The sequence below is a fragment of the Drosophila suzukii genome, chromosome 3 (genome assembly GCF_043229965.1).
Source record: "Drosophila suzukii chromosome 3, CBGP_Dsuzu_IsoJpt1.0, whole genome shotgun sequence".
In the NCBI taxonomy this organism is placed as follows: Eukaryota; Metazoa; Arthropoda; class Insecta; order Diptera; family Drosophilidae; genus Drosophila; species Drosophila suzukii.
The window spans coordinates 69,754,536-69,779,086 of NC_092082.1; the positions used below are offsets into that span (position 1 = coordinate 69,754,536).

The 24,551-nt window shown below is 40.1% G+C and overlaps 3 protein-coding genes across 5 annotated transcripts; 2 read left to right on the forward strand and 1 right to left on the reverse strand.

The window, feature by feature from the left end:
- Window positions 1-2,593: 2,593 nt before the first annotated feature.
- LOC108010989 (uncharacterized) lies at window positions 2,594-7,086 on the forward strand. The gene is made up of 9 exons (XM_017076009.4): window positions 2,594-2,755; window positions 2,847-2,973; window positions 3,042-3,185; window positions 3,246-3,418; window positions 3,484-3,690; window positions 3,776-4,157; window positions 4,215-4,425; window positions 4,562-4,999; window positions 5,104-7,086. The coding sequence occupies exons 1-9, from the start codon at window positions 2,720-2,722 to the stop codon at window positions 5,570-5,572; spliced, it is 2,187 nt and encodes a 728-aa protein (XP_016931498.3). The 5' UTR covers window positions 2,594-2,719; the 3' UTR covers window positions 5,573-7,086.
- Window positions 5,676-16,943, reverse strand: sqd (RNA-binding protein squid). 2 transcript variants are annotated; one of them, XM_036818822.3, is made up of 8 exons: window positions 16,630-16,943; window positions 14,085-14,125; window positions 13,747-14,021; window positions 13,429-13,672; window positions 13,224-13,349; window positions 7,688-7,795; window positions 7,146-7,313; window positions 5,676-7,085 (listed from the first exon to the last, which is right to left on the reverse strand). In XM_036818822.3, the coding sequence occupies exons 1-7, from the start codon at window positions 16,794-16,796 to the stop codon at window positions 7,234-7,236; spliced, it is 1,041 nt and encodes a 346-aa protein (XP_036674717.1). In that variant the 5' UTR covers window positions 16,797-16,943; the 3' UTR covers window positions 5,676-7,085; window positions 7,146-7,233. The 2 variants fall into 2 exon arrangements, with proteins under 2 accessions (XP_036674717.1, XP_036674718.1); XM_036818823.3 differs by lacking the exon at window positions 7,688-7,795 and having other exon boundaries at window positions 16,630-16,940.
- An 854-nt stretch (window positions 16,944-17,797) lies between these two features.
- Window positions 17,798-23,065, forward strand: rin (ras GTPase-activating protein-binding protein 2). 2 transcript variants are annotated; one of them, XM_036816625.3, is made up of 5 exons: window positions 17,798-18,024; window positions 18,198-18,353; window positions 19,952-21,560; window positions 22,007-22,257; window positions 22,400-23,065. In XM_036816625.3, the coding sequence occupies exons 3-5, from the start codon at window positions 20,120-20,122 to the stop codon at window positions 22,796-22,798; spliced, it is 2,091 nt and encodes a 696-aa protein (XP_036672520.3). In that variant the 5' UTR covers window positions 17,798-18,024; window positions 18,198-18,353; window positions 19,952-20,119; the 3' UTR covers window positions 22,799-23,065. The 2 variants fall into 2 exon arrangements, with proteins under 2 accessions (XP_036672520.3, XP_036672521.3); XM_036816626.3 differs by lacking the exon at window positions 18,198-18,353.
- The last annotated feature ends 1,486 nt before the right edge of the window (window positions 23,066-24,551 follow it).

Sequence of the window (24,551 nt, forward strand, 5' to 3'; positions counted from 1 at the left end):
ATGTATGAATAGATGCACAATTTGGTATATATATTTTTTTAAGGAATCAAACAATCTTTTTCTTAGTTATAATTGCTAATTGTTTTTTCCTCAGTGTCTAGAGTACTATGCCTTCGCTATTGTGCGAAAAAAACGAAGGCACACAAAACTAACTGACAAAATGCCATATGTTTGTGCGCGATAAGCTGGAAAGCCCCTCCATCCTCCGTCGGCCAAATCCGTTTTCCGACGACCCCATTTCAACGGCTCAGACCTGTAATTATAATTTAACACCGCATCAAATCAAACGGGCTAGGCAATAAGAACAAAACACCAGCAAATCGATGTCCTGGCCATCTTACACGCACATTTCGCCCCAGCTAAAAAGCCAAATGCCCCAACCTGAATCGCTCAACCAGCTCAAAAGCCCCTGGATGGCTGAGTAAATCAAAAATGTGCAATAAAAATTGCAATAAAGCACGCTTCAAAGGTACCTGCCATCGGACGATGGTTTGGATTGCAGGGGGATCGGGGAATTGGATGGCTGCAAACCTCATCTAAGCAACGATAATGATTGCAATTCATTTTTATGACCCCCAACTAACCGTTTCCGGGTATTACGATTCTCGAACCCAATTTGCCGGCACGCATATAACTGAATTCAATTAAAGCCAGAGATTTACAGCTGACGGGAGCGTAATGAACGCTTTTTATGCTAAACGGGTCATTTTAAATCAGAACTAATGTTCCGTTTTAGATTTATGGAATTTGCATTCAATGTGTGCTTAATTAAACATATTTAAAGTGCCGTAGTCGAACAAATTTCTAGTTTGGTCGAAAATTTGCACTTTGGATTATAAATTTATTGATTCCTACTTATTTTTGTAAACTGATTAAAGTTTTTATTTGTATATTTCAGAACAACAAGTTAAAGTCCAACATTTTGCTTTTATTAAAGCCACAAAAATCACGAGGGTCTTGAAATTAATTTAAGATGTCATTTTTATGTGCCTAAAAGTATGCAACAATGTATGTTAAACTCAGAATAACAGTGAATTCATTCAGAAAGACGACTGTTCTTATTTGTTGCACACTTTTAGACACCTAACTTGGCATTTTAAAATGATTTAAAGACCACAGAAAAATATAAAAGTATAAAAAATAATTTTGGTGTCTAGATTTATACAAATATTTTTTTAAAGTAGAAAGTAAATGTTTTTTTCTTATTGGTATGACTCTAATATAAATTGACTCTATATAAATTCTATAAATTGAATGTAATTTTTAACTTAAATACATTTAAATACGTCCCTTAAATTACGTTATTTTTTATAAAAAATGCTTTCAGATACTTTGATTTATATAAAAATACAACTTATATTTGATCGCTTGATTACCTTTGTTCAATGCAATCATTGTGAATTAATATCACTGCAGGCATCTATCTAGGCATTTTCCGCATTGACTTTATAACTGAGTGCGACATTCGTGACTCTTCGAGAGAAAAGGGCATCTAAACAAACACTAGAAATGCCAACGAGGACCGCCCTTTAGCTTATTTTTAGTCGCGTGGCCAGAAGTGGCCAGAGTAACCAGAGTGGCCAGGTTGAAGTGGGCAGGTGTAGGGGGCACCTGTCGTCGCCAATCAACCTTGACTAGAACTGGGCGTTGCAAGGTGGGAGGGTCACTGCCACTACCATAAGAGTCAGCTCTGCACAAGGTTGCCTTTTGCTGCTGCCACACTGGGGGAAATGTCTTGGAAGAACATCATATATTGGAAGAAATAACTAGGGCCTAGAATCACTTATAAAGGTGTCTAAAAGTATGCCACGAAATGCAATTAATTCATTTTAAAAGAAGGTTTCGCCTTTTCATAGCATACTTTTAGACACCTTTACAAGAAATTAGAAACCTCTAAAGATTATATTAACTATTTTAATAAAATAAAATAATACAATCCAAATTGTGACTAATAATAATATTAATATGTAAATTACTAGCTTTGATCCAAGGTTTTGAAAACACCTTGTTATCTAATTTTACAAAAGAATAGAAATAACATATGTAAAACATGTTTTACATATATGTAGCTGCAAAATCCAACAGATTATTCTAAACAAAAGTAAGCTGCATCGATTTTTTTTCAGTGATTTGTTACTGTTGGGTGGCTTTGGATGCGGTTTGCTTGGTTGGTTGGCCAGCGATTTTCCAATAAAGTGAAATTGCATTTGATGATGCCAGGATATGTTTTTTTCCAATCATTCTGATATTTTTCGCCCTTACCCTTTTTGTTTTCCCATGCTGTTTTCCTTTTACCCGCGCCATTTATAGAAAATTGAATAAAAGTGTTGGTGGCATTGCGACAAACTGGTCGACGAATGAGCGCGTGATTGGAGGCGATTTGTAGAAAGGTGGCAGGCATAGCTGCTGACCACCAGGACCTCCTGGTCCTGCCGGCGAAGGAAGTGATTAGTGTTGGGCTCCTCGACGGCTTCCTTGCGTGAGTCGGGATCCCGACAGGAGCGACAGCGGCGACAGGAACAAAGCAAACAAGCCGCAGTGGAGAAATCCAATTTGTAATGGGTAGCTGGTTGCCAAGTTGCCTTTGATTTCATTGTTTCACCAGGTTCGCCCACACACACAGAAACACTCACTCAGTGCAAACGACTTTTGTACACCCCATTTTACACACATTATATTGTGCAAAAGAAAAATCGGAAAAAAGTTGTAACCCAGCAAGATGCATTCGACCAAGATTAAAGAGGGCGATGACAGGGTGAGTTTGGAATTCAATTGCTAGTCCAATGTCCTGTGTGCATATGTGCTGGCCATTAAACGTGGCCAACTAATTTGAATGCCTTGATTAGGAGGACATGGAGCTAAACCAAATCTGGCGAGGATGTCGTAAAATTCAGGGAGCCATTTTTCGTTATAACTTTGACATCTGTGCCGAGTTAAAGCAGCACGATCCTTGCTGCAGCGGCTTTGTGTCCGGTGAGCTCATCCTTTGGCTATATTCCCCCATTTTATGACATTTTTATGACCTACCCACCTTTTTGCAGAACCCATTTTCACGGCCGTATTGGGCAAATATCGCAAGGTGGCCGGAATGTCTGAGTCCGAACTCCGGGATGTCACAGACTATTTCCAAATTCGAGATGGACGAGTAGCATATCGTCAGTTCTGCAAGGTCGTCTGCAGTGAAAGTGAGTTTGCACTTGGCTAGAAATGCTTTCTCAGCTTAAGCCTTAACTTTTAATTTAAAGCCCTCCATAAGACCGCCAAAACGGATCTGGCCACGGGTCTGGAATGGAATGATCCCTGGCATGTGAATGTTATCCCCCAGCCAGAGGATCGCAGACGGCTCTGCTTGATCTTGGTCAAGATTGCCCAGCTGACCCACATTCCTCTCATGCCTTACTTTCAGGACTATGAACTGGTAAGATATACTATGTTTTAATATTTTTTAAAATTTTTTTAATGTTATTAATCGGTTTCGTTTAGATTGCCCAAAATGTAGGAGTCGTAACCGTGGCGCACTTTTCGCGCGTGCTACACTTCATGAAGATCCCCCTTTCCGAATCGGATTTTCTGCTCCTACTGAGGCGCTATATGAAGGATGGATACCTGGTGAACTATGTGGCCTTTCTCAAGCACATTGATAATATTATAGCATATCTGGGCGAGCATCATCTGCTGGATAACTCCCATGTAAGTAAAAAGCAATAAATCTAAAGAATTCGCGATTACGTTAAATTCCAAAAATACATATTTTGACAAAATGCAACATATATAGGACATAATCAAGGACTTTCCTGGACGCCTAGTGGACCTAGAGCTATCACAACTGCCGGCAATCGATGGCTGCAAGGCGGTGCATCCGCTCTTCCCGGATGCCTGTCATACGCCCAAAAAGAATAGAAACCAGTGCGACATTCTCTTCTGCATCCAGAACTACATCTACAAGAACCAAGTGCGCACATCCGAATTCCTCGAGAGCTATGACTCTCTGAACGTGGGAAGCATTACCAAGAATCAGTTCGAGCGGGGCCTGTCCAATATGGGAGTGGGCAAGTATCTGACCCAGAGGGAGATGGCCATCCTACTGGAACGTTACACGGATCCCGTGGATACAAATAGAGTACGCTGGCGCAATTTTGCCGACGAGATTGATACAGGTGGGCAGATATGAAGGTTTCAGATTGCTTACTTATCTAACACTCTGTTATATTTAGTTTTTACCATCAAGAACCTTGAGAAGATGCCACAATGTGTGGTGGAATCACCTCTTCGTCATATACAAGAGCTACCCAGACCAGGAGCCGTGCCCTGGGAGACTGTGCCGGCGAATATTCGGGATCTGTGCGAGGATGCCATGGCCAAGATACGTATACGAATTCGCAATCGTCGCCTCTATCTGCATCCTTTCTTCCGGAGCTACGACAAGTGAGTTATTGGTTCATTTTGGAGTTATTAGAAATTTCCAAATCTACGTTAATGTAATATTATTTTCAATACTTCTAGTCTAGCTTTCAATCCATTTTATTTTTTGTGTTGCTTAGTAATTACAAATCCTCTCCAGACTCAACAGTGGCCATGTGCGCTGCAACATAGCCAAGCAGATCTTCCGCACCAACGGAATCCTTTTATCCGATCCGGAGCAGGACTCCGTGCTGAGGCGCTATGGCAACGAGCTGGGCTTCTGCTACACCAAGTTTTTGGACGATGTCGATCCGGCCGAGTACGCCATGCCGGCTATGGTCACCAAGCAACAGTTGGTCGAGTGTCCGCCGTTCGCGAGGGACAACTTGGAGCCGGAGGACGTCAGCGAGGAGGTCATCGTGCGCATCCTGACGGACTGCAAGCGACAGGCTGTGATCAAAAGCGTTGCTGTCATAGAGTTCATGAAAGACTACGATCGCCACCGCGAGGGTGAGATCCTCGAATCGGACTTTAAGCGCGCCCTGGACAACTCCAGTGTAATCATCAAGGAGGAAGAGGCCACAATCTTGTGCAACATGTGAGTAATCTTACAAATCTTTAATTTGCCTTTTAAAAAACATTTAAAGTTAAGTTACAAGTTAAGTTGCAAGTTACTTTACCCATTCCCTTACCTAATTTCAGCTTCCGTTCCCCCCAACGCGTGTCCTGCATCCGCTACCGGGACTTCTGCAAGGCCCTCGACGAGATCTTCATCCAACTGGACACGAACATGGGTGACCAGGTGGTGACTGCCGTGCCGCTGCTCCACCTGCCCAACCTGGACTGCGTCGACTGCTTCCTGAGCTTCGACGAGCGAACCATTTGTTCGCAAGCCCTGATGAAACTGGCCCGCAAACCGGACGAGATCTCCAACCTGAGCCAGGTGTTCAAGGACTTTGATCGCGAACAGTGCGGCTCCATCACGCAGAACCAGTTCCTGCGTGGCATCACAGTGCGCGACATGCATGTAATGCTGAGCAGCCGCGAGTTCCAGGCCATCTGCAAGTGCTTCGGCGTCAAGAAGGGCATGTGCATGGAGTTCAACTACCGCGAGTTCCTCAAGATCCTCGACGTGCTCTTCGCCACCGGCCAGATGAAGCGCAACTATTAGGCATGTGAAAAGTAACCCCCTCTCAAAATTCTAAGTGTTCCCCAGTCAGTTCGGTCCCCCAAAATTTTTAGTGATACTTGGCAATAAACAACAACTTGTGGACTTTTACTTTAGGTTTTCTTTAATGTAATTCGCTTTAAAACTGCCTGATCTCTTATCGTTCAGTTAAGATAGGTTGTAATTTCGCTTGAGAATGTTTAATTTTTAAGGGGGAGAAACTACGCTTACACATGCGCAACGTTTTCAATGTGTTGATTTGGTTGAAATGCTACCTAAACTGCCCATCCAGCCATCAATAATCTGCTTTTTTCGGACGATTTCATAAAGATTTTCATATAGCTATAGTAATGTATACATAGATAGATTTGATTTAACAATTATCAATTCTTATTTTTGCAGTGGTCTATACAATTGTGGCGGTAAGTAGATAATTTTCTCGCTGTGTGGCTTTAGATTTTTATTAAAATATAAATCTCTTCCCTTTCAGAAGGTGTACATAAATATAGATATATGTATTATGTATGTATAAATGTAGTCTATGAGCGTAATACATATTCCGAAAACAAAAACTAATTCTGTTTCCGCTTTCTGCTCTGTATTATGGTGGATTTGTTTGTTGTAGGTTGTTTCTGCTTTGTTGTCTTGTCGTATATAGTTTTTTGTTTTTTTTTCAATCGAACGGGAAGAAGGCAACCCGATGTGCCAACCAGTCAACGCTTGTTTTCTTGGTTTGTTTGTTTGATTTATAATTATTATTACATATTACAGTTAATTCATAATTAAAGTTAAACAAATACTTATCGTCTATTGTATTGTGTAATGTATGAAACATTTTAGCTGTATGTACTTTGTTTTGTTTCGTAAGTATGCTTGTTTTGCTTTCTTTTCTTTCCTTTCCTTTCTAATGTCTCCGATTCCCTGTGCTACTGACGCGTTAAACAATTACCTCGCATAATGTATGGTACTACATTGGAAAAACAAATTAGTTTCGACACACAGACAACGTGAGCGCTGTTGCACGGCATTTAGTTTGGCAAATGTTGTGTGCCACGTTCTCTGCAAGGTTGTCTTGTGGTTTTCCAGGGGTTGAAGGGTTGTTTGGTGGGCGGTTGGTTGGTTGTTGGTTGGTTGGTTTGTCGGCTTAATGAGCGTGTGGCTATGAAAAATTAGCCACTTGCTGAAAAATTACATGTGTCTCTATGCCTAACTATATGTGTATGCATTTGTGTTTCGTGCGGTTTGGTTTTGTATGGTATAAATGATGTTTTTTCTTTCCTCCTGATGTTCCTGCTGCGGGGTAGTTGCTGCTGCTTCTGATGTTCTTTGTTGGAATGGTGCTACACAACAAGTGTGTAAAGGTTTGTAAAGGTAGCTGATGTTGATATTATTGCTCCCAGCCAGCCAGTCTATTCATTTTCCTTTTCTTTCTTCTATATGTATATACAATTGCGTATATATGCGGTTACTCAGCTGGTGTTTTTTTTTTGACGTGTGTTGTTTTTTTGTAGTAATGCTGCAATGGGGAAACTATGTTTATTAACTGGCATTGAAGGATAAAGGTTTTCAAACTCACCATAACAAACTAAACTAGGTAAAATTCAAATAGTTTGCAGTTATCTGGAGAATGCGAGATACCCAATGCCCACGCCCCCTGCCCCTTTTTAGTAGGGCTGATGCCGCTGCTGGCGTCCACCGCCTCCGCGCTGTTTGCCACCGTTAAAACCGCCGCCACCGCCGCCGCCTGTTTCAGAAACGTTGGAGAAATTTGCAAGACATTAGTGAATTAAATTCAAATGAAATCAGGCAAAAAGAAAGACATGCTCAACATCTGCGGGAAGGGAAGGAAGGGCATCTAAAGATTTCTTTAACTACGCCAAACGACTTCATTTTTCTTGGGAAAATTTTGACCAATACTAAGGGGGGGGGCATAGCAAAATTAAATGAACACAAGTCATGAAAAGCCAATGGAGAGGATAACCAAAAACGATGAAACTGTGCTTTACGGAAAATAAAAATTATTTCGAATAGTCTATGCATAGTATAGGAGGGATGAGGGCCCAACAATTCGTTGGTTAGAGATAGTTTTTTTGCTAGGCGCTTTTACTGTGTTAATACCTTTGGGGCCGCCGCCGCCGCGGGGTCCACCGCGACCACCGCCCATATTGCCACCACCGCCGCCGCCGTAGCCGTTACCCTCAAAGCCGCCGCCGTAGCCGTAGCCGTCTTTTGGTTGCAAAGGCATTTCGTGGATCAATCACACAATCACAAAAGTGTCGTTGATTTCGTGGATTGGGTCGTATAGAAAATTGATGAGAACACAAACAAAGCTTATCTTATAAAATGGTGTAAAACGACACGAACAAAAATAAGGTGGGGAGTGCTACAGGGTGTTGCCAACTGCCATTAGTACTACAAGTTCCAATTTCAATATTAAGATTTTATAAGAACTTTAACTTTAATTTTAAATTATTATATTTCAAATACATTTTTAAATTTCTTGCGTAGATAAAATGTCTTGCAAAAACAAAATATTTTTAGATTTTTAAATATTTTTTTTAAATATCAATTTTTTTTTTTAAATTTCATATTAGATTTCTAGAATTTGAATTATCATGACTAAAAATTCATAGATCTTTAATTTGTTTATCAAATATTTATCAATTCCGATGGATATTATTACTATTCGTTATAAAAGTTAGGAACCATTAATGACACTGATATTTTAGGTACTCGATAAGGATATTTTCTTTAAGGACTAGTTGTTGGCAACACTTTTGGAGGATTGGAACCTACTATTACTTATTTGGATCGAGGGGTTTGCATTCTGTTACGCTTGGTTTGGTCAAAATTTATACTGCTTAACTGGGACGACGCCGCGCCGAGGGGAGACAATTCAAATGGCACATACCGCGAGAGCTGGAAAGGAATCACCTACTCCGGATCCGGAGGAGATTGTGGTTGGTGTGGGAAGAGATCAGGGGTAGGTTGTGGGGCGGAAACTGAAATACACACAAAATTGTTGTCTGGTTTTTGTTTTTTTTTCGTTTTTCTTTTATTTGCTCATTTCTCGTTTTGTGGATTTTGATTATAAGATTGATGATGGTTAAAATGTTTCTCCGTTATTTGCTGTAGCTCAAAAGTACAATAGGTTTTTGTTGCTCTAACATTTGGTTGTTGGTTGTTGTTGTAGTTGTTGGATGCTGGTACACAATAAAAATTTAAAAAACAATTTTCGCTCGCTCTCCTCTTGCAAAAAATGGCGAGGATAATGGCGCAAGGCGGCGCTCACACATACATGCGGTTCGGTTGGTTGTTGTTTGCTCGGTTATATAAAAATAATATAACTCTGGATGTTGTCTCAGATTTTGGTTAGTTGTCGACTTGACGCGACTCTACTCGACTTATTAACATGTTTCACAATGTATTGCAATGGATTTCTCAATTCATTTCGTTTGATTTCTCATTTTTACAGCACTCGTTATGCATTTATGTTTTTTTAATTTTTACCTCATTTTCCACACAACAATTTCAGCATTTCAATTTCAAATTAGTGAATTTTTTTAAAAATGTTTTAAAATTTTCGGAATAAAATTTCGTTAGGATTGCCAAAAAATTTGTGAATTCATTTGCTGCTCTTGTGTGTGTGTATTTTGAATGTCTCACCTCAGCAAAAAGTAATAAAATTGTTTCTTTTTTCGTATCATTTTGGTTTTAAAAAATTCCTTTCGAAGGATCTTCGGGAATTACTAGGGTCTGGGGGGTGGGGGAGGGGGGAGGATGAGGATGCGGAGTTTGTCGCGAATATTATATTCTTGTGTGTCATAGAAAACGTTTTGCGAAAAACAAAAACAAATGCAAATAGTCAACAAATTTTACTTTATACTCGAGTTAATATAATCATTGTAATAATTACTCTTCGTGTTCATTGTTGTTGTTGTTGTAGCTGTTGTTAAAAACAAGAAAACTGGTTTTGTAGCTTAAGAATTGTCTCAGAAATGGTTTTGACAATATATATATTAATTGATTTCATTGTAGAATTACTTTAGTGGTTTCATAATCATTATCATTATCATTATCTTCTTTTTTTTGTAGAGTTTTTCAATGCATTTTACTAAAAACAAATATTAATTACGCTAAATTACTTGTAAATATATACGTTTTAAATGTAATAGAAAAAGGAAGATTTAAGTAAAAAATGAAAAACGTTACAGTTAAGTGAAAAGTTAACACTGTTGGTGCGGTTTTGCTTGGCGGATCGCTAGATTGCTCGATTTCTGGTCGCTTGGTTGCTTGATTGCTTGATTGCTTGCTTGGTTTAGATGTCGGTGGATAGTAGATGGATATAGAGTGGCTCTACTGGGTGTTGTTCTCACCAAAGACCCTCGGGAACCGGTGGTATCGGTTACCGGGCTAGCCGGGCAATCGGTTAACCGCTTGCGAGAAGCTTGAACAAGACAAAGGCGCAGCTTGCGATCGTTTTTGGATATTCGCTTTTGGGTGGTTGGTGGCTGTGTATTTTGAGTTGAACTCTCATTGGGGTTTCTTTTTCTTATATGTTTTGGGTTCGTTTAGTTTGCTTTCTTTTTTTTTTTCGTTTTTGTGAGGCGAAACATCGGAAAATTCGGTATTACAATCATATAATCGTATATAAATATGTTCAAAAATCATAGTTACGAAAGTAATATTACATAATTAAGTGGTAAAAGTGTGGGGAGGGGGAATAGAAACACCCGTTCTGTTTACCAGCAACTTGGCTGCTTATTATATTGGATCAGATCTAAATCGGTGTTAAAGCTCCCGCTACCCGCACTTTTCTAGGTTTCGATGGTTAGTTTTAAAATTTCAAGTTGTAGAGTAACGGAATAGGAAATTATAAAGAAACTAAAAATATATTGTTGTTAAGGTTTTAATATAAAGTGGGGCACAAAATTATTGCTATATAATTGTATTGTAAGTATATGTAAAGGTATACAAAAATTTTGTTTATATCAAAAAAATTTGTTTACACATTTAAACAGCATAATAATCAGTATAATAATTAATAAAAAATATAGCATAAAATGTATAAAAACGTTTCTTGCTTGGATAATTTAAAGGTATATGTCAATTTTTTTTTCTTATTTTGCTTAATTTTTTTTTAATTTGTTTTGTATACAGACAACTTGCTAAAAACATTGAGAAACATGCAATTTCTTTGTAAAATAATTTACTCAAAGTTTATGAATAAAGGTGTATGTAAATGTACAAATGTATATATAATTGGTATAGTTTGATTGTAAAATTGTCGACGCACATTGACAACATTTGAAATGGTTATATCAGCAAAAGTTGATTTCAGGTTCTGCTCAATTTCAAATTCAAAGATATACGAATTGTAAAAGGTATTAATATATATATATACATTTGCCAATAGCAATGCTTGTGTATGTGTGATTTGCTGGTGTTGATCGACTTAACATTTAAAAACCATAAGAAAAAATTATATATGTATATATGCTTGAATTAAAATTACTAAAATTGACGAAGTGTGTTTTTCATTTGTTTTGTTGGAAAAGTTTCATTTTTGTGGCTACAATTAAGATGTTGTTGATGTTGCTATTGTAGTTGTAATTACTTGTCGTTGTTCAGTAAGTAAGTTAGTTAGTTGTTTTTTTTTGGTTCTTTATCCTGGAATCAACGTATGAACATGCAGAATGCCGCAATGCGCTCGCGGTGCAACTAAAACAAGCCTCGAAATTGGATTGTTTCGACATTACGTTACGTTTTTGTCAAGAAAGTTCAGCGGAAATGCAAATAAAGCAAATAAAAGAACATTCTAACGAATGGGGCCGGGGGTGCTGCAGAGTTCAGCCGAGATAAAAGTATTGTACCCCGGATCCGCTGCGCTGACTTTTTGGACCCCGGCCCTCAGATCTTAAGAGCCCTTGGTTGGTTGTACTCTTTTCTCGTATTGTAGTTGTTTTTTACAAGGATTTGCCTTAAAATAATACTATCAAAAATAGTACCATAGTTAAATGTTACGTTTTATGTATAAATATATAACATTTGTATATATTTGATATAAATATATATGGTAGGTATATTGACGTATGGTGCATACGAAAACATATGCATTGCAAAGAACGTGAATATTATCCCGTTGCCGGAATAATAATATGTATCTAAAAATATATTTATATGCTATATATAAGGTATATATATTTAAATAGACATTGAATCAAAGCTTTGATTATGCGTTTCGTTTGTTTTGTTTTTTGTTTTGTTGTTTGTTGTTTGTTGTTTCTTGTCGTTTCTGTTCTGGTTTGTTGTTGTTGTTTAGTGTTTTGTTTAACAAAACAAAAGGAGAAACTATTTAAATAACTATTTTATGGGAGTGCTGAGGGGTGCTGAGGGGGTTGTGTGTGTGTATATATGTGTGTGTGTGTGTGTTTCAACAGATTTTGGTTTCAGTTGGTTCAAACAATAACAGTTTAGTTAACAATTAAAAAAGGCACAAGTTGCAATTGCGCAAAAGGCCAAAAACGCTGGCATTTCACACAGTTTCACATAATTGGCACATGCTCCTCGTGTGTTTTGTGTTTCTTTGTTTGTTGTTATATCTGGGGTTGCTGTTTGCTGTTGTTCATGTTGTTGTTTGCTTGCTGCCCTTGCGTTTGAGGTATTTGTCATCTTTGGAAAGTCTGTTGAAGGCAACCTCTAGTTGTTGATGTTGTTGTTGGTAGGTCCGGTCTGGTGGTCGCATATAAGTAAGGCAGGATTCCACCTCTATATATATGCCTCAACTTGAACGTCACGTCTACTTTTCTCTTCGCTCCTTCTCACTCTTTAAACAACACAATCTTTTTTACACACGCTTCGTCAGTTTTATGTTTAAATGCTACTCAACTAATAATTGGTAATTAAATGTTTTGTTTAAATGAATTCTCGTTTAAAAAGTACGCTTTAAAATTTAAAACATCAAATATATGCCTTTAAAATTATACGTAGTTATATATAAGATAGATATAAATGTGTATATAAAAATTGCGAATTTGCTTGTTATATTAAATGAAGAAAATTGTCTGTCAACATACACATTTCGTTTTTTTCAATATAAAATGTTTAAAATTTATGTTAGATTTCTTGTTTTTTTTTTGTCTACAATATTTTAAAGTTTTCTTGTTTTTAGCGACGTTGCTTTCGTAGTTGTTGTTCTTGTTGTTGTTGTTGTTGATGTTGTTCTTTGACATCTGTATGTCATATACCAACATGGGCTTATATGCCAATATGCATATAGAGATAATACATGCGGTATATAAGCATATATATTGTCAATATATATATATACAATATATATCGAAATGCAGCAAAACTTTTTGTTTTTGTTTTTCTCTCAGTTTTGTTTGAATGGGAAACACAACAACGTGGAAATTTTGGTTCAGATCAGGTCTATGGCAAAAATTAAAAAGTTTATATGGTGTTTTGCGGTTGTTGTTGCTTTGTTTGCTTGATTTTTTGTTTCTGATTTTTTTGCTGGCCTGCTGATTGCGGCTAGGCTCTACTTAGAACTGCTGATAGTTGTTGCTATTGTTCTTGTTTTGATGGTAATTACTCGACGTGTTGTTATTGTAATAATTGTTCTGAGCACTACTTTGTTGTTTGTTGTATTTACCATAACCGTAGTCATATCCATTATAGTAGCCGCCGGTATAGTAGTCGCCATAGCCAGTGGCACCATATCCGCCGTAGCCGCCATATCCCGAGTAGGAACCCTGTCCGTCCCACTGGTTGTTGTAGCCTGCAAGAAGATGGCGAGTGGTGATTATAGGTGTTTCTTTAGGGGATATCTCCTTAGCTTATCTGCTAGCTGTACTAACCACCACGTCCTCCGTAGCCACCACGTCCGCCACGCATACCACCGCGTGGTCCTCCTCGCATACCGCCCATCATCTGGTTCTCCGGCTTGGGCGTTGCCCGCTTAACATCGACCTCCTTGCCGGCGATCTTCTGCTTGGGCGTCTTCAGCAGGTCCGTCACCACCTGCTCCGAATCGAAGGTGATGAAGCAGAAGCCCTTGCGCTGCGACTTTTGCTTGTCGAATGGCATCTCAACCTCAACGATCTTTGAGAAAGAAATATGCAGGTTAGTACTTGATCATAAGATAAACCATTAATATAACAGATTTGGTTACTTACGTTGCCAAACTGTCCAAAGTAGGTCTTAATCTCCTCATCGCTGATCTCTGTGGTCAGACCGCCGACAAAGATCTTGCCATGGCGGGCCTTGGCCTTCTTGGGGTCGACCTTCTTGCTGTTGATTATGTGCTCATCGGCGGCGCTGACCTTGTCAATGGCCTCGGTGTTTGTGAACACGATGAAGGCGAATCCTCGGGACCGTCCGGTCTGGGGATCTGTCTTGACATTGATGCTCTCGATCTCACCATATTTGCCAAAGTGATCGCGCAGTTCCTCTGGAAAAATAACAAACCAAGTGTAAGTAAGTATTTTAATCATTTTTATTTTTCTTTACTTACTCTCGGTAGTTTCCCAGCTCAGACCGCCCACAAACAGTTTTCTGCGAAAGGTCAAAATTCAATTGGTTAGTTTTATGGGATTACAAATAATTTTAAGATCTACGAAGGGGACATTTTTGGGAAATGGGTGGGAAATAAGGTAGATCTGGGATATCAGGCACGAAAATAGGTTGTGTTTAATGCGCGAGGCAAATACTTTCTTAATTTACTTTAAATTTCTCTTCTCTTACTGTTTTAGGTATTGGCTGCAAAAGAATTGATGACAGAGCAAGAATACAAAACGAATAAAAAAAACTCACCAAATTTGAAGTGAAAATTTGCTTTAGTTACTGTATTGCAATCAAACAATTGATCGGATAGTGTCAAAAAACTTGCAAACTCGGAAATGAGCGAAAGAGTTCGAGGAGCGAGCGAGCGATCGATCGAGACACAAAACGAGCGAAAGATAATAGATATATAATATATATAAGATATGCAAGAGTGAATTATTTAGTTTTTGTTTTTGGGTATACTTATAGTTTTTGTTTGTACAATTAACAAGTAACAATTAGTCTTTATTCAATAGGATGAGAAAAATGCAAAGGTTTTTATGCTGGATTGTGGTTGGTTTTACTTTCTTTATTTATTTGGCTGTTTATTTTATTTCCTTTATTTTTTTTTTTATAAAAAAGAATGTTGAAAAAAATATGCATAGACACTTATAGTTTACTGTGATGTACGTTACTCTCATAGATTTCTGGATTTTTGGAAAGATATCTCAGCGTTCTCGGCAGACTCCCGGCAAATTTTGAACAGTCTCGTCACACGGCGGCGGAATTTCGATTGCAATTTAGTGATTGTGCGTCATTTTTGCGGCAATTCGTTACGTTACATTCGTTTTCTTTGTGTTTCTTTCATCGGGCGATATATAATATATATTTTAGGAGCTTCATAAAAACAAACGAAAAAACTGCGAGTCTCTTTTTTCACTCGGTCTCTCTCTGTCTCCGATTACTTGGTACTTTTTTTTGTTATTTTTTTTTTGTCTGGGTAATTTACAAGTTATACGTTAAGATACAATACAATATATACTCGTATACAGTTTACATATGGATCCAATTTAAATCGAGATAATTTGTTGATAATTTTGTGTGTCGATAGTTCTATATATTGGCTGACTGACTGATTGATTGTTTTAGTTTTGGATAGATAAATACCATCAGCATCAGTATCGGCGGAGCGGAGACTTTTGGAGACTGGAAAGTGGAGAGGGTTGGATATCCACCAAGTCCGCCGAATCCGAATCCGCAACCGTTTGCCGGGGGCAGGAATACGAATCCAAATCCAATTCCGAATCCGAATCCATATCCGACTTGAGCATAGCTTATAACCCTGACCCTGGGCATTTCACTTCTCTCAAAACCTGCCGGAGAGGAACAAGGTTAGTTCGCTCACAAGACAACAGGATAAGCTATGATTTTGGATTTAATTTCTCCATTCCGTCCTTCAATTTTCGGGGCACTCTCCTCATCTTCTTCAGCGCTGGTTTCGTATTTTCGTTTTAATGTACAGCATCGTGTGACTTAAGATTAAACTTAGATATTAAATGATCAGTAGGATGGGCAAATGAAGTGTATGCTAGACCTAAAAACAAAACCATGGGGCAAAAACAAAGGACCATTCTACGTTATCGTCTCCAGATTTCTAGCCTATCACAATTTTATTGCTTATCAAAGTACATTTTTGATTAAATTACTTTTTCATTTGGCGCCTTGGCAACTCTGAAAACAACGCCGGCTGTCGCTCTCCCAGAGAAGGGGGGAAAAGAGATGGCGAGAGCGAACGAAGCCGGCAAGCAAAAGAGAATAAGTGAAAACTGCAAAACACGCACACACATACGAAACATCGGGCGTTAGTATGTATGCATGTGTGCGGCCGCCATTTTGGGTACAGAACTGGAAGAGCACAAAATAACAACGAATAGCCGAACCAAAGAGTAATGCGAATAAAAAAGAATACACTGGCAAATACAAACATAACTTTTTTCCAACTTTTTTTTCTCGATTTTATTTTGCAAGTGAAAGGCAGCCGTATGTTTCTGGGCGCGTGTGTTTGTGTGTGGGGCAACGTGGGTATCCAACATAACCTCACAAAGGGGGGAAAATGTGCTCCAAGCTGAAGAAAACTGGGCTTTTCATTGCAGGCCGTATGCATGTGTGTGTAGAGGAAGACGGTGAAAATTTTCCATTTCTCCCGAGGCTATGATGATGCATTTTTCCGAAGATTCTATTAATATGACTGAAGTACAGTCGCACCGACACCACACACACACAACGCACACACAGACACACCGAGCCCAAGCGAGAGAGAACACAAAAGGGGTCAGACTTCCCCCGCAAGACCCCGTAAAACCCATACAACTCGACCAACGACGTTAGCTTCGCATTTACGTAACATTATACATTATATGCAAGGAGAAAATCTAAGCGGGGCACATGATCATCAGCTGCCCCATTGCAAGAGAACAAAGAGAAAAGAAGATATATCCGCCGGATAATCGACATACCTGTCGTCGTCCCGCTGGCCAGACGCTCCCGACTGGTTGTCCGAGCTGCCGTTGGTCGAGCCGGCGGCGGCCCCATCCCCGTTTTCGGATCCAGGACCGTCGGCGGTCACGTCCTTGGTGAAGTCCTCGCCGTTCATCTCGCTGTCCACTTGCTGCTTGTCGGCCATATTGTGTGTGTCTGCGTTCGATTTACTAATTTCGGGGGCTAAACAGCACGATTTTCGGTTGATTTACGCAGAGCCGGAGATTTTTACACACTCGCCAAAAAAAGTCGCGCGTACGAATGAATGTTCGACCGGAAAATGACAAATGCAAGCGACAGCGTGTGTATATGGGTGCGGCGTTGCCAGCTCGTCGCGCTGCCAGTTGGGGCGATTTGGTATTATTTGGGCTGGTACTTAGTCTATCGGCCTGCTCTGCTGTGGTTTGTTATCTTTACATTTACAAGGTTTTACATTGGTGGTTTTGGTATTTTTCAACCCCTAAATGGGCATAACAGGGGATTTATGGGGCGCGTGACTGTCAGTTTGCACTACGGCAACTCTGTTTCAAGGAGTGTGCACACACCCGAAATGGGAAATAAATTATAAAATACCAAAATTAAAAATCACATTATTAAAAATACTAAGCCAAATAAAAACTTTAAATTGACAATTAAAAATTTCATAATTTGGGACTTTGAAAAATCATAAACATAGAAACCTAAAAATTAAGTCAACTGAAAAATATTATTCAATTATTATTAATTTAATTAATTTGTTTAAAACATATTGCAATGGGAACAATTTCTATTTGTCATCTTCTTTTGTTTTTTTATTTTGTTTTATTTAACAACGCATATATTAAATTAAAGAGGGCAGATAACTTTTTTTTCTAATCTTTATAATTATAAAAAGTATCTGTTTTTTTTTTAATTTAAATTATTTATAGATATATATTTCGATTAGAAACCACCCAAGAAAATATATTGCAGTCGTACAACCTCCAAAGACATACCATTTATAGAACTCAATAAAAAATAAATAAATAAACCAAGCAAAACCCATGTTTAAACAAATATTTTTAAACAATATATTTGACAGAAAATACCAACTTCCCCACCCCTCGAAACAGTGTGTACACACCGCCGCAAAGCCGCCATCATTCACTGCACACACCAGCGCACACCAACACAAGTGAAAAGAAACCGAGAATAAAACGCTGCAGAGGCAAAAAGAGGAAAAGAGGAACGAACGTCGGTTCTCTTCTCGATTCAACACACTTGTCCAATTTCATTGCGTTTGCGATTATTTTCTACTCAAAAGCCACAACCTATGCATCGTAACTTAATTCAACAACAACTGTGATCGCCAAACATCGGAAAATAACAAAAAAAAGCACGTCAAGAATTGCCAAGTTAGTTATTCTATAAAAAAAAGACAAGAAAATTGCAACAAAGTAGAGTAGTGTGTGTGTGTGTACGTGCAAGAGTGTGCCTGTGTGTGTTCTGTGTGCAGTTTGCAATTTTGTATTGTATTTTACAAGTTTTGCCCACTGATTTTTAAACCGAAAATCCTGCATAATTTCAGCGCTCCATTGAAAAATCCACCACTCCCCGCCCCCGCAGGAAGAAAACAAAGAAAAGTGCTACAAAAAGTGCCGATTTTTCGGCAAATTTCAACCCAAAAGCAATACACATTGTGCATTAAAACTAAAAAGGAGGAGAAAAATCGCAAAAAAAAAAGGTGAGCCGGCGGCGGCCTCGTGTGCGCGGTCTAGAAAAACTGGCATTTTCCATTTTCATTGGGGTGGCGCATACTAAAAAAGAAACAGCCAACTTAAAAACGAAAAGTCCAATGGGCGTGTTTTTCCTTTTTGCGGGACCCCAAACATTTTTGCCATTTTAGCGGCTTTTTTTTTGATTATCGCTTGCGCATAACCTAAAAATTTTCGAAAAAGTAAATTGTTTTTGTAAATTTTTGTTTAAATGCTGCTCTTTAACTATCGCTTTCTTTGTTCTTCCTACACACGCGGTTCGGCAGCAGAAAGAGAGAGGAAAAGAGAGAGAGTGGCGCGTTCATAACCGTATAAGTGTACATGTGTGTGTGCCGCAACTCTTTGTGCATTATTTGTTTTATAGGCAAATATTTATGGCTAAAAAGGGGCTAAGAGGCACATACAATCTAGTTTATTTTAAACATTTAATGGTTTTCGTTGGTTAAGCTTGATTTAGCAACAAATTAACCTTTTGGCCAAGCCGGAGTTCAATGAAAGCGGCGCCCCAACCTTGAAGCCCGAACATAACCTCAATTTAATTCATGCTCCCCGCTTGGCGGCTTCTTTTTTTTTTTGCCCATATATGAGGTCATTTACTTACACACACATGTGCAAAGTCCTTTGGGTCGGGATCGCAGGTACAAAAACGGAGAGCACGTGCAGGGTTAAATATCCTGCAACAACAAGGCAAAGTGGAACTTTGGGTGACAGCTGCACTATACATTTTCCCCTTTTCCGCATGTGCAAATGTGTGTGGGGCCAAAAAGTGGGTCAAACCGCATCGCGCTGCGTCTTTTTTTTTTATATGCACTGCGGTAAAATTGGCTCCTTTTTGGGTGGACCCCTTGTCCTAGCCAGTGAAACTCTAGATCCTTCTAGAGAAAACAGTGGTGCCCATAATAATAGTGGCAAGAAATCCGTGATAATCCTATGATAACTTGGATATCGGTACTTCCTGGAATATTTATTAGAATTCCTTTCACTAAGGACCCAAGACTTAAGAAATCTTTAAAATTATTTTAAATATATCTTTAAAAAAATTTAGATAATATATTTTTTTTAAATATTTGCTTTTAAAATGAGGTAAATTCAAAAAAAAAAAATATTAATAGTAATAATTAATAATTTTCTATAAATAACCAAGGGTATAAAACTTTCGATTGACCAAAATCTTATTGCTTTTCGTTATCAAAACTAAAAATTATAAAAAAAGTTCACGTGATGAAAATATACAAATTCAATTCTTTGATCTCTACCGAACTCACTTGAGAATATGATTTAATGACTGTTAACTCAACCGTGGTCGTTAGGAATGTGGGGAAAGGAAACTGATACTTTCGCAAGAGATTACGCCCTCATCGATACCCCGATTAAAACAGCCTTTTGGCATTGTAGATAACGAAGTAACCCCCTGCTTTGATTTCAAAGTGTCAGTTCGAGAAATCAACACCCAGTCCCATCTTTTAGGACTTTTGCTAATTTTTATAATCCAAAAACCAGACTGATTTCCTGTATATTATTACTTTATAATTAAAAGTGCCCTTATATTTTTTGCACTGTTTCGCAGACGTTCGAATTCCACACTCTTGAGGTAAAAAACAAAATCGACACCGATCAGGCACCGTGTCGATAAGTCCAAAAACCAGATAGAAAGCGGAACAGGAATTGGAAGAGGAGACTAAGAACCAGAGTCGAGAAGCCCTTAGTTCAGAGAAGGAAGAATCAATCGACAGCTATGGTCATGGATGCGACCCAATCGCAGCAGCCTTCGCCGCAGTCGGTGGGACGTGAGTTTGTCCGCCAGTACTACACGCTGCTGAACAAGGCGCCCAATCACTTGCACCGCTTCTACAACAACAACTCGTCGTACATCCATGGGGAGTCCAAGCTGGTGGTGGGTCAGCGGGAGATCCACAACCGGATCCAGCAGCTGAACTTCAACGATTGCCATGCGAAGATCAGCCAGGTAGATGCACAGGCCACGTTGGGCAACGGTGTGGTGGTCCAGGTCACCGGGGAGCTGTCCAACGATGGTCAGCCCATGCGTCGTTTCACCCAGACATTCGTCTTGGCCGCTCAATCGCCGAAGAAGTACTACGTGCACAACGACATCTTCCGCTACCAGGATCTGTACATTGAGGACGAACAGGACGGCGAGTCGCGGTCGGAGAACGATGAGGAGCACGACGTGCAGGTGGTTGGCAGCGTTGGCGGCACCGTGGACCAAGCTGTTCAGGTGGCAGGCGATGTGGTTGCCCAGCAGCCGCAGCAGCAGCAGGCTCCCCCGCAGCCGCAGGCTCAGGTCGTGGTGCCCCAGCAGGTGGCTCCTGTAGCAGCCGGCGGTGCTGCCCCGCAGCCGATCTTCTACCCATTGCCAGCGGGAGCTGCTGCCGGACGTCCAGTGGCCGTTTTGCCGCCAGCTCCACAAGCAGCGGCGGTGCCCCTGCCCGCGCAGTTCACTGTGCCGCCGCCACAGCCCATCCAAAATGGAGTGGTGTCGCACGAGGAGCTGCAGCAGCAACAGCAGGTGCTTGTGCCGCCCAGCGTGTCTCCGTTGGTGCAGCAGCAGCAGCCGAGCGGCACCCCGGTGTTGCCCATTGTTCCAGTGCCAAGTGCGGGCTTCCAGCAAACACCACTGGTGGCACCACAGCTCATCCAGCAGCAGCCACCTCAACAGCTGCCCCCGCAGCAACAGCAGCCGCAACCCATCCAGCAGCAACCTTTGCAGCAGCAGCAGCAGCAGCAGCAACCGTTGTCGGAGCCCGAGGAGGTCGAGGTGCCACCGCGCCAACTGCAGAAGCCATCCACGCCCGTCGAGGACTTCAAGACCATTCACGAGCAGCAGCAGCAGGAGAAGTACGAGGCCGCCAAGCAGCAGCAGAACGAGCCAAAGACCTACGCGAATCTGTTCAAGTCCACATCCTCCTCGCCCAGCGGCTTTGTTAATGCAGCCCTTCAGCAGCAGCAGCAACTCCAGCAGCAGCAGCAACAACAGCAGCAGTCGATCAGCAGCAACACTTACAACTCGTCCTCGGCATCTGCGGCCGGCGGCAATGGCGGTCAGGTTAGCTACTCCACCACCGCTTCGTCCTACAACAACAGCAATGGCAACTCTCGACTGGACAACGGCGGTCCGCTGCCGCAGCGCAACAACTCGATCCGTAACAACAAGGGTGGTAAGTTGTCAATCCTCCCCTAACTTTAATGGGGTCATTCCCCTTTATAAGACTTGAGAGAAATTCTTCAAGAACTTGTATTGCATAGCCTTGGATTTTAAACCAGTTTTGAACGCTAAAGTGAAAATATCACTAGAGATTTTAATAGTATACATATCAGCAGACCAACTTTCAAACATTCATAAAACCCAAGAAATAGATATAATGTTAGATTATGATGTATAAATATTTATTTAATGACTAGATCTCGTTTGTGAGCGTATAATTATTGTGTTCTTAATACCTATTATAAATCTTTTTTGTCGTTATAAGAACGCGTCATTGGTATAGAAAATGAATTATACATTAGTTCACAAAACACCTAAGAGATGTTTTTCGGTATATATTAACTTTATAAATTTAAGCTGTTCTAATTTGCTATCTATTTATTTTTTAATTTTCTTCAGACTTTGAGCAGCGTCGTCCGAGCAACACGCAGCAGTTCGGTGATAATCAGCAGCTGTTCTTGGGCAACATCCCGCACCACGCAAGCGAGGATGATCTGCGCGACATCTTCTCGCGGTTCGGAAATGTCCTGGAGCTGCGTATCCTGTCCAAGGCTGGCAACAAGGTCATGCCGGGCATGCGTAGTCCGCTGAACTACGGCTTCATTACCTACGACGATCCCGAGGCGGTGCAAAAGTGTCTAGCCAACTGCGTGAGTACATCAGAAAATCCATATATTCGAAGAAATTAATGATTTAAATAATGTTTTTATACATATTATTTAAAAAGTCTTTGTTAAATAATTTCAAAAAAGTGATCGAGATTACTAAAACCAATTATTTTCATTCTTATAGCCCCTGTACTTCCCGGAGAACTCTCCTGATGGCCAGAAGTTGAACGTGGAGGAGAAGAAACCGCGCGTGCGCAGCGACATGGTGCCTCGCCAGCCGATCGGCGGCAACAACCTCAACAACAACATGGGCCGTCTGGGCGGTAACAACGGTCCGCAGTCGCGTCCGATGGGAAACAACAACGGCAGCGGTGGCGGCATGATGCGTAACAATGCCGGGGGCAACAATCTGCGTCAGGGAGGCGGCGGCGGAGGCGGAAACGGAGCTCCCCGCCTGGGCGGCGGCGGCGGATTCGGACAGCGCCAGGATAACCGCACCGGTGCCGGCAACAACCAGTCCAACGGACCGCTGCGCGGAGCCGGAAATGGACAGACGGGTGGTGGCAACTACGGACGTCGCTAAAGGAATTCCTCAGCACATCAGCAAATGCAAAAGCATCGGCCAGAGCAGAAGCAGCAGTAGCCACAACAATAACAGCAGCAACAACCCAACGTTAAAAAACATCGACTTCTTCCACAATGCAATCAATCAATTACATTCAAGAACATCTCATGCAATTAAACACACAAACCCACGCAAATCACACTAACATAAAAGTAGTTGGAGCAACAAAAACAGTCAACTGTCCTTTAAATGTTCCTGAGCGCAACTCGGGGCGTCGAGCTAAAAGAAAGGATAACATCAAGATCTTGAGTCTCTCCTTAGTTTAATTGCGTTAGGCTCGCTTTTTCCAGCCAGTTCGTGCCAAAATATACCGAAATTCTGTGCAAATCTCTGTTGTGAATCCAAAAAAGAAAGCTTCAGCTCAACTGCTACTCTCTACCACCCTCCACCCACCACAAACCGCTCACGAAATCACCTTCACCATGAAACACGTGTATTAAGTTTAAGTCTCAATCAAGCACATCCATGAACATTCATCGAAGCACACAAACAGACAGAAGACACACCACACACACCACCCATCTTAGCATAAATGTAAACTTTAATTTCAGCTATCGTTTGGCAAAACACTTTCAACAAAAATCTAAACTAAGTTCGCGAGATGAGAGAAATTGGTTTTTGAAAAGAAGGAAAGGAGCAATGCAACACATTTTCGTTTGTTTTTTCACTGAATAACCACATTACTTAAGCTAAATAAAAGAAGAAATTAAAAGGGAAAACTTAAAAAACTTAGCTAAAAGAAAAAAAAAAACAAAAAAATGAAAAACCTTTGTAAAATGCAATAAAAAAGAGCAAAAGAAAGACTTGAAAAAATTAATCTAAAAACTAAAAAAAAAAAAGGAATGTAAACACGAGAAAAATGTAAGGCGCGGTTAGAAAACAAGCAAAAATAAGATCAAGCTAGAACACACAAGAACAAGAACTCAAACCTCTTATAAAACATTGAAATCGAAACGAAAATCAATTCAGCACCAGAAAACAAACGCATCAACGTCGTCGTTTAGCGCCCCAAGAAGTCCGCCGCATCTTAGAGCCTGTAAACCTTTTGCTACTTAAATCTAATTTGCAGACACTGACACATTTAACTAGCTAGTCTATATAGGGAATCGAATCGAATCGGATCGAATCGAATGATTGTTGAAATGAGAGCGTGTGATGGCAAAAGCGGTGCCGGCGCCGCAGCGGGGGCGTGGTCGATGCAATCGATGATGATGAGGGACGGACGGATGGACGGACTGTGTTTTCGCTTCTTTTTTCGTTCTGTGTAATGAGTTCAAGGTCGTAAACCAAACTAAGTCAAGCAACTTAAACGATTTGGTGTTTCCAACGCAGTTGTGAACTAAAATTTAGTACATATTTTTTAAATAAAATCAAGAAAAGCCCAAAAAAATAAGATGAGAACCATATAAAACACACACAAAAACTTATTATAATAGTCGAAGGACGAGACAACACAAGCTACTAACATTTTTCTCAAGGTAAAACAAGCAAAACATGTAACAAAAAATATATACAAATATATATATAAATAAAACAAAAACTCATATAATTTAATGTTAACTTTTAGACTTACCAGAAATCTAAATATACATATATATATTTATATAACTGCTGTAGCAAAGGAAGAGAAGGCAGAAAAGCGAAGAGGGGAACTAAAACATTTAAAATCGTGTGAGAACTTTTTGAATTTTATCGCAGGCGTCCAAATATG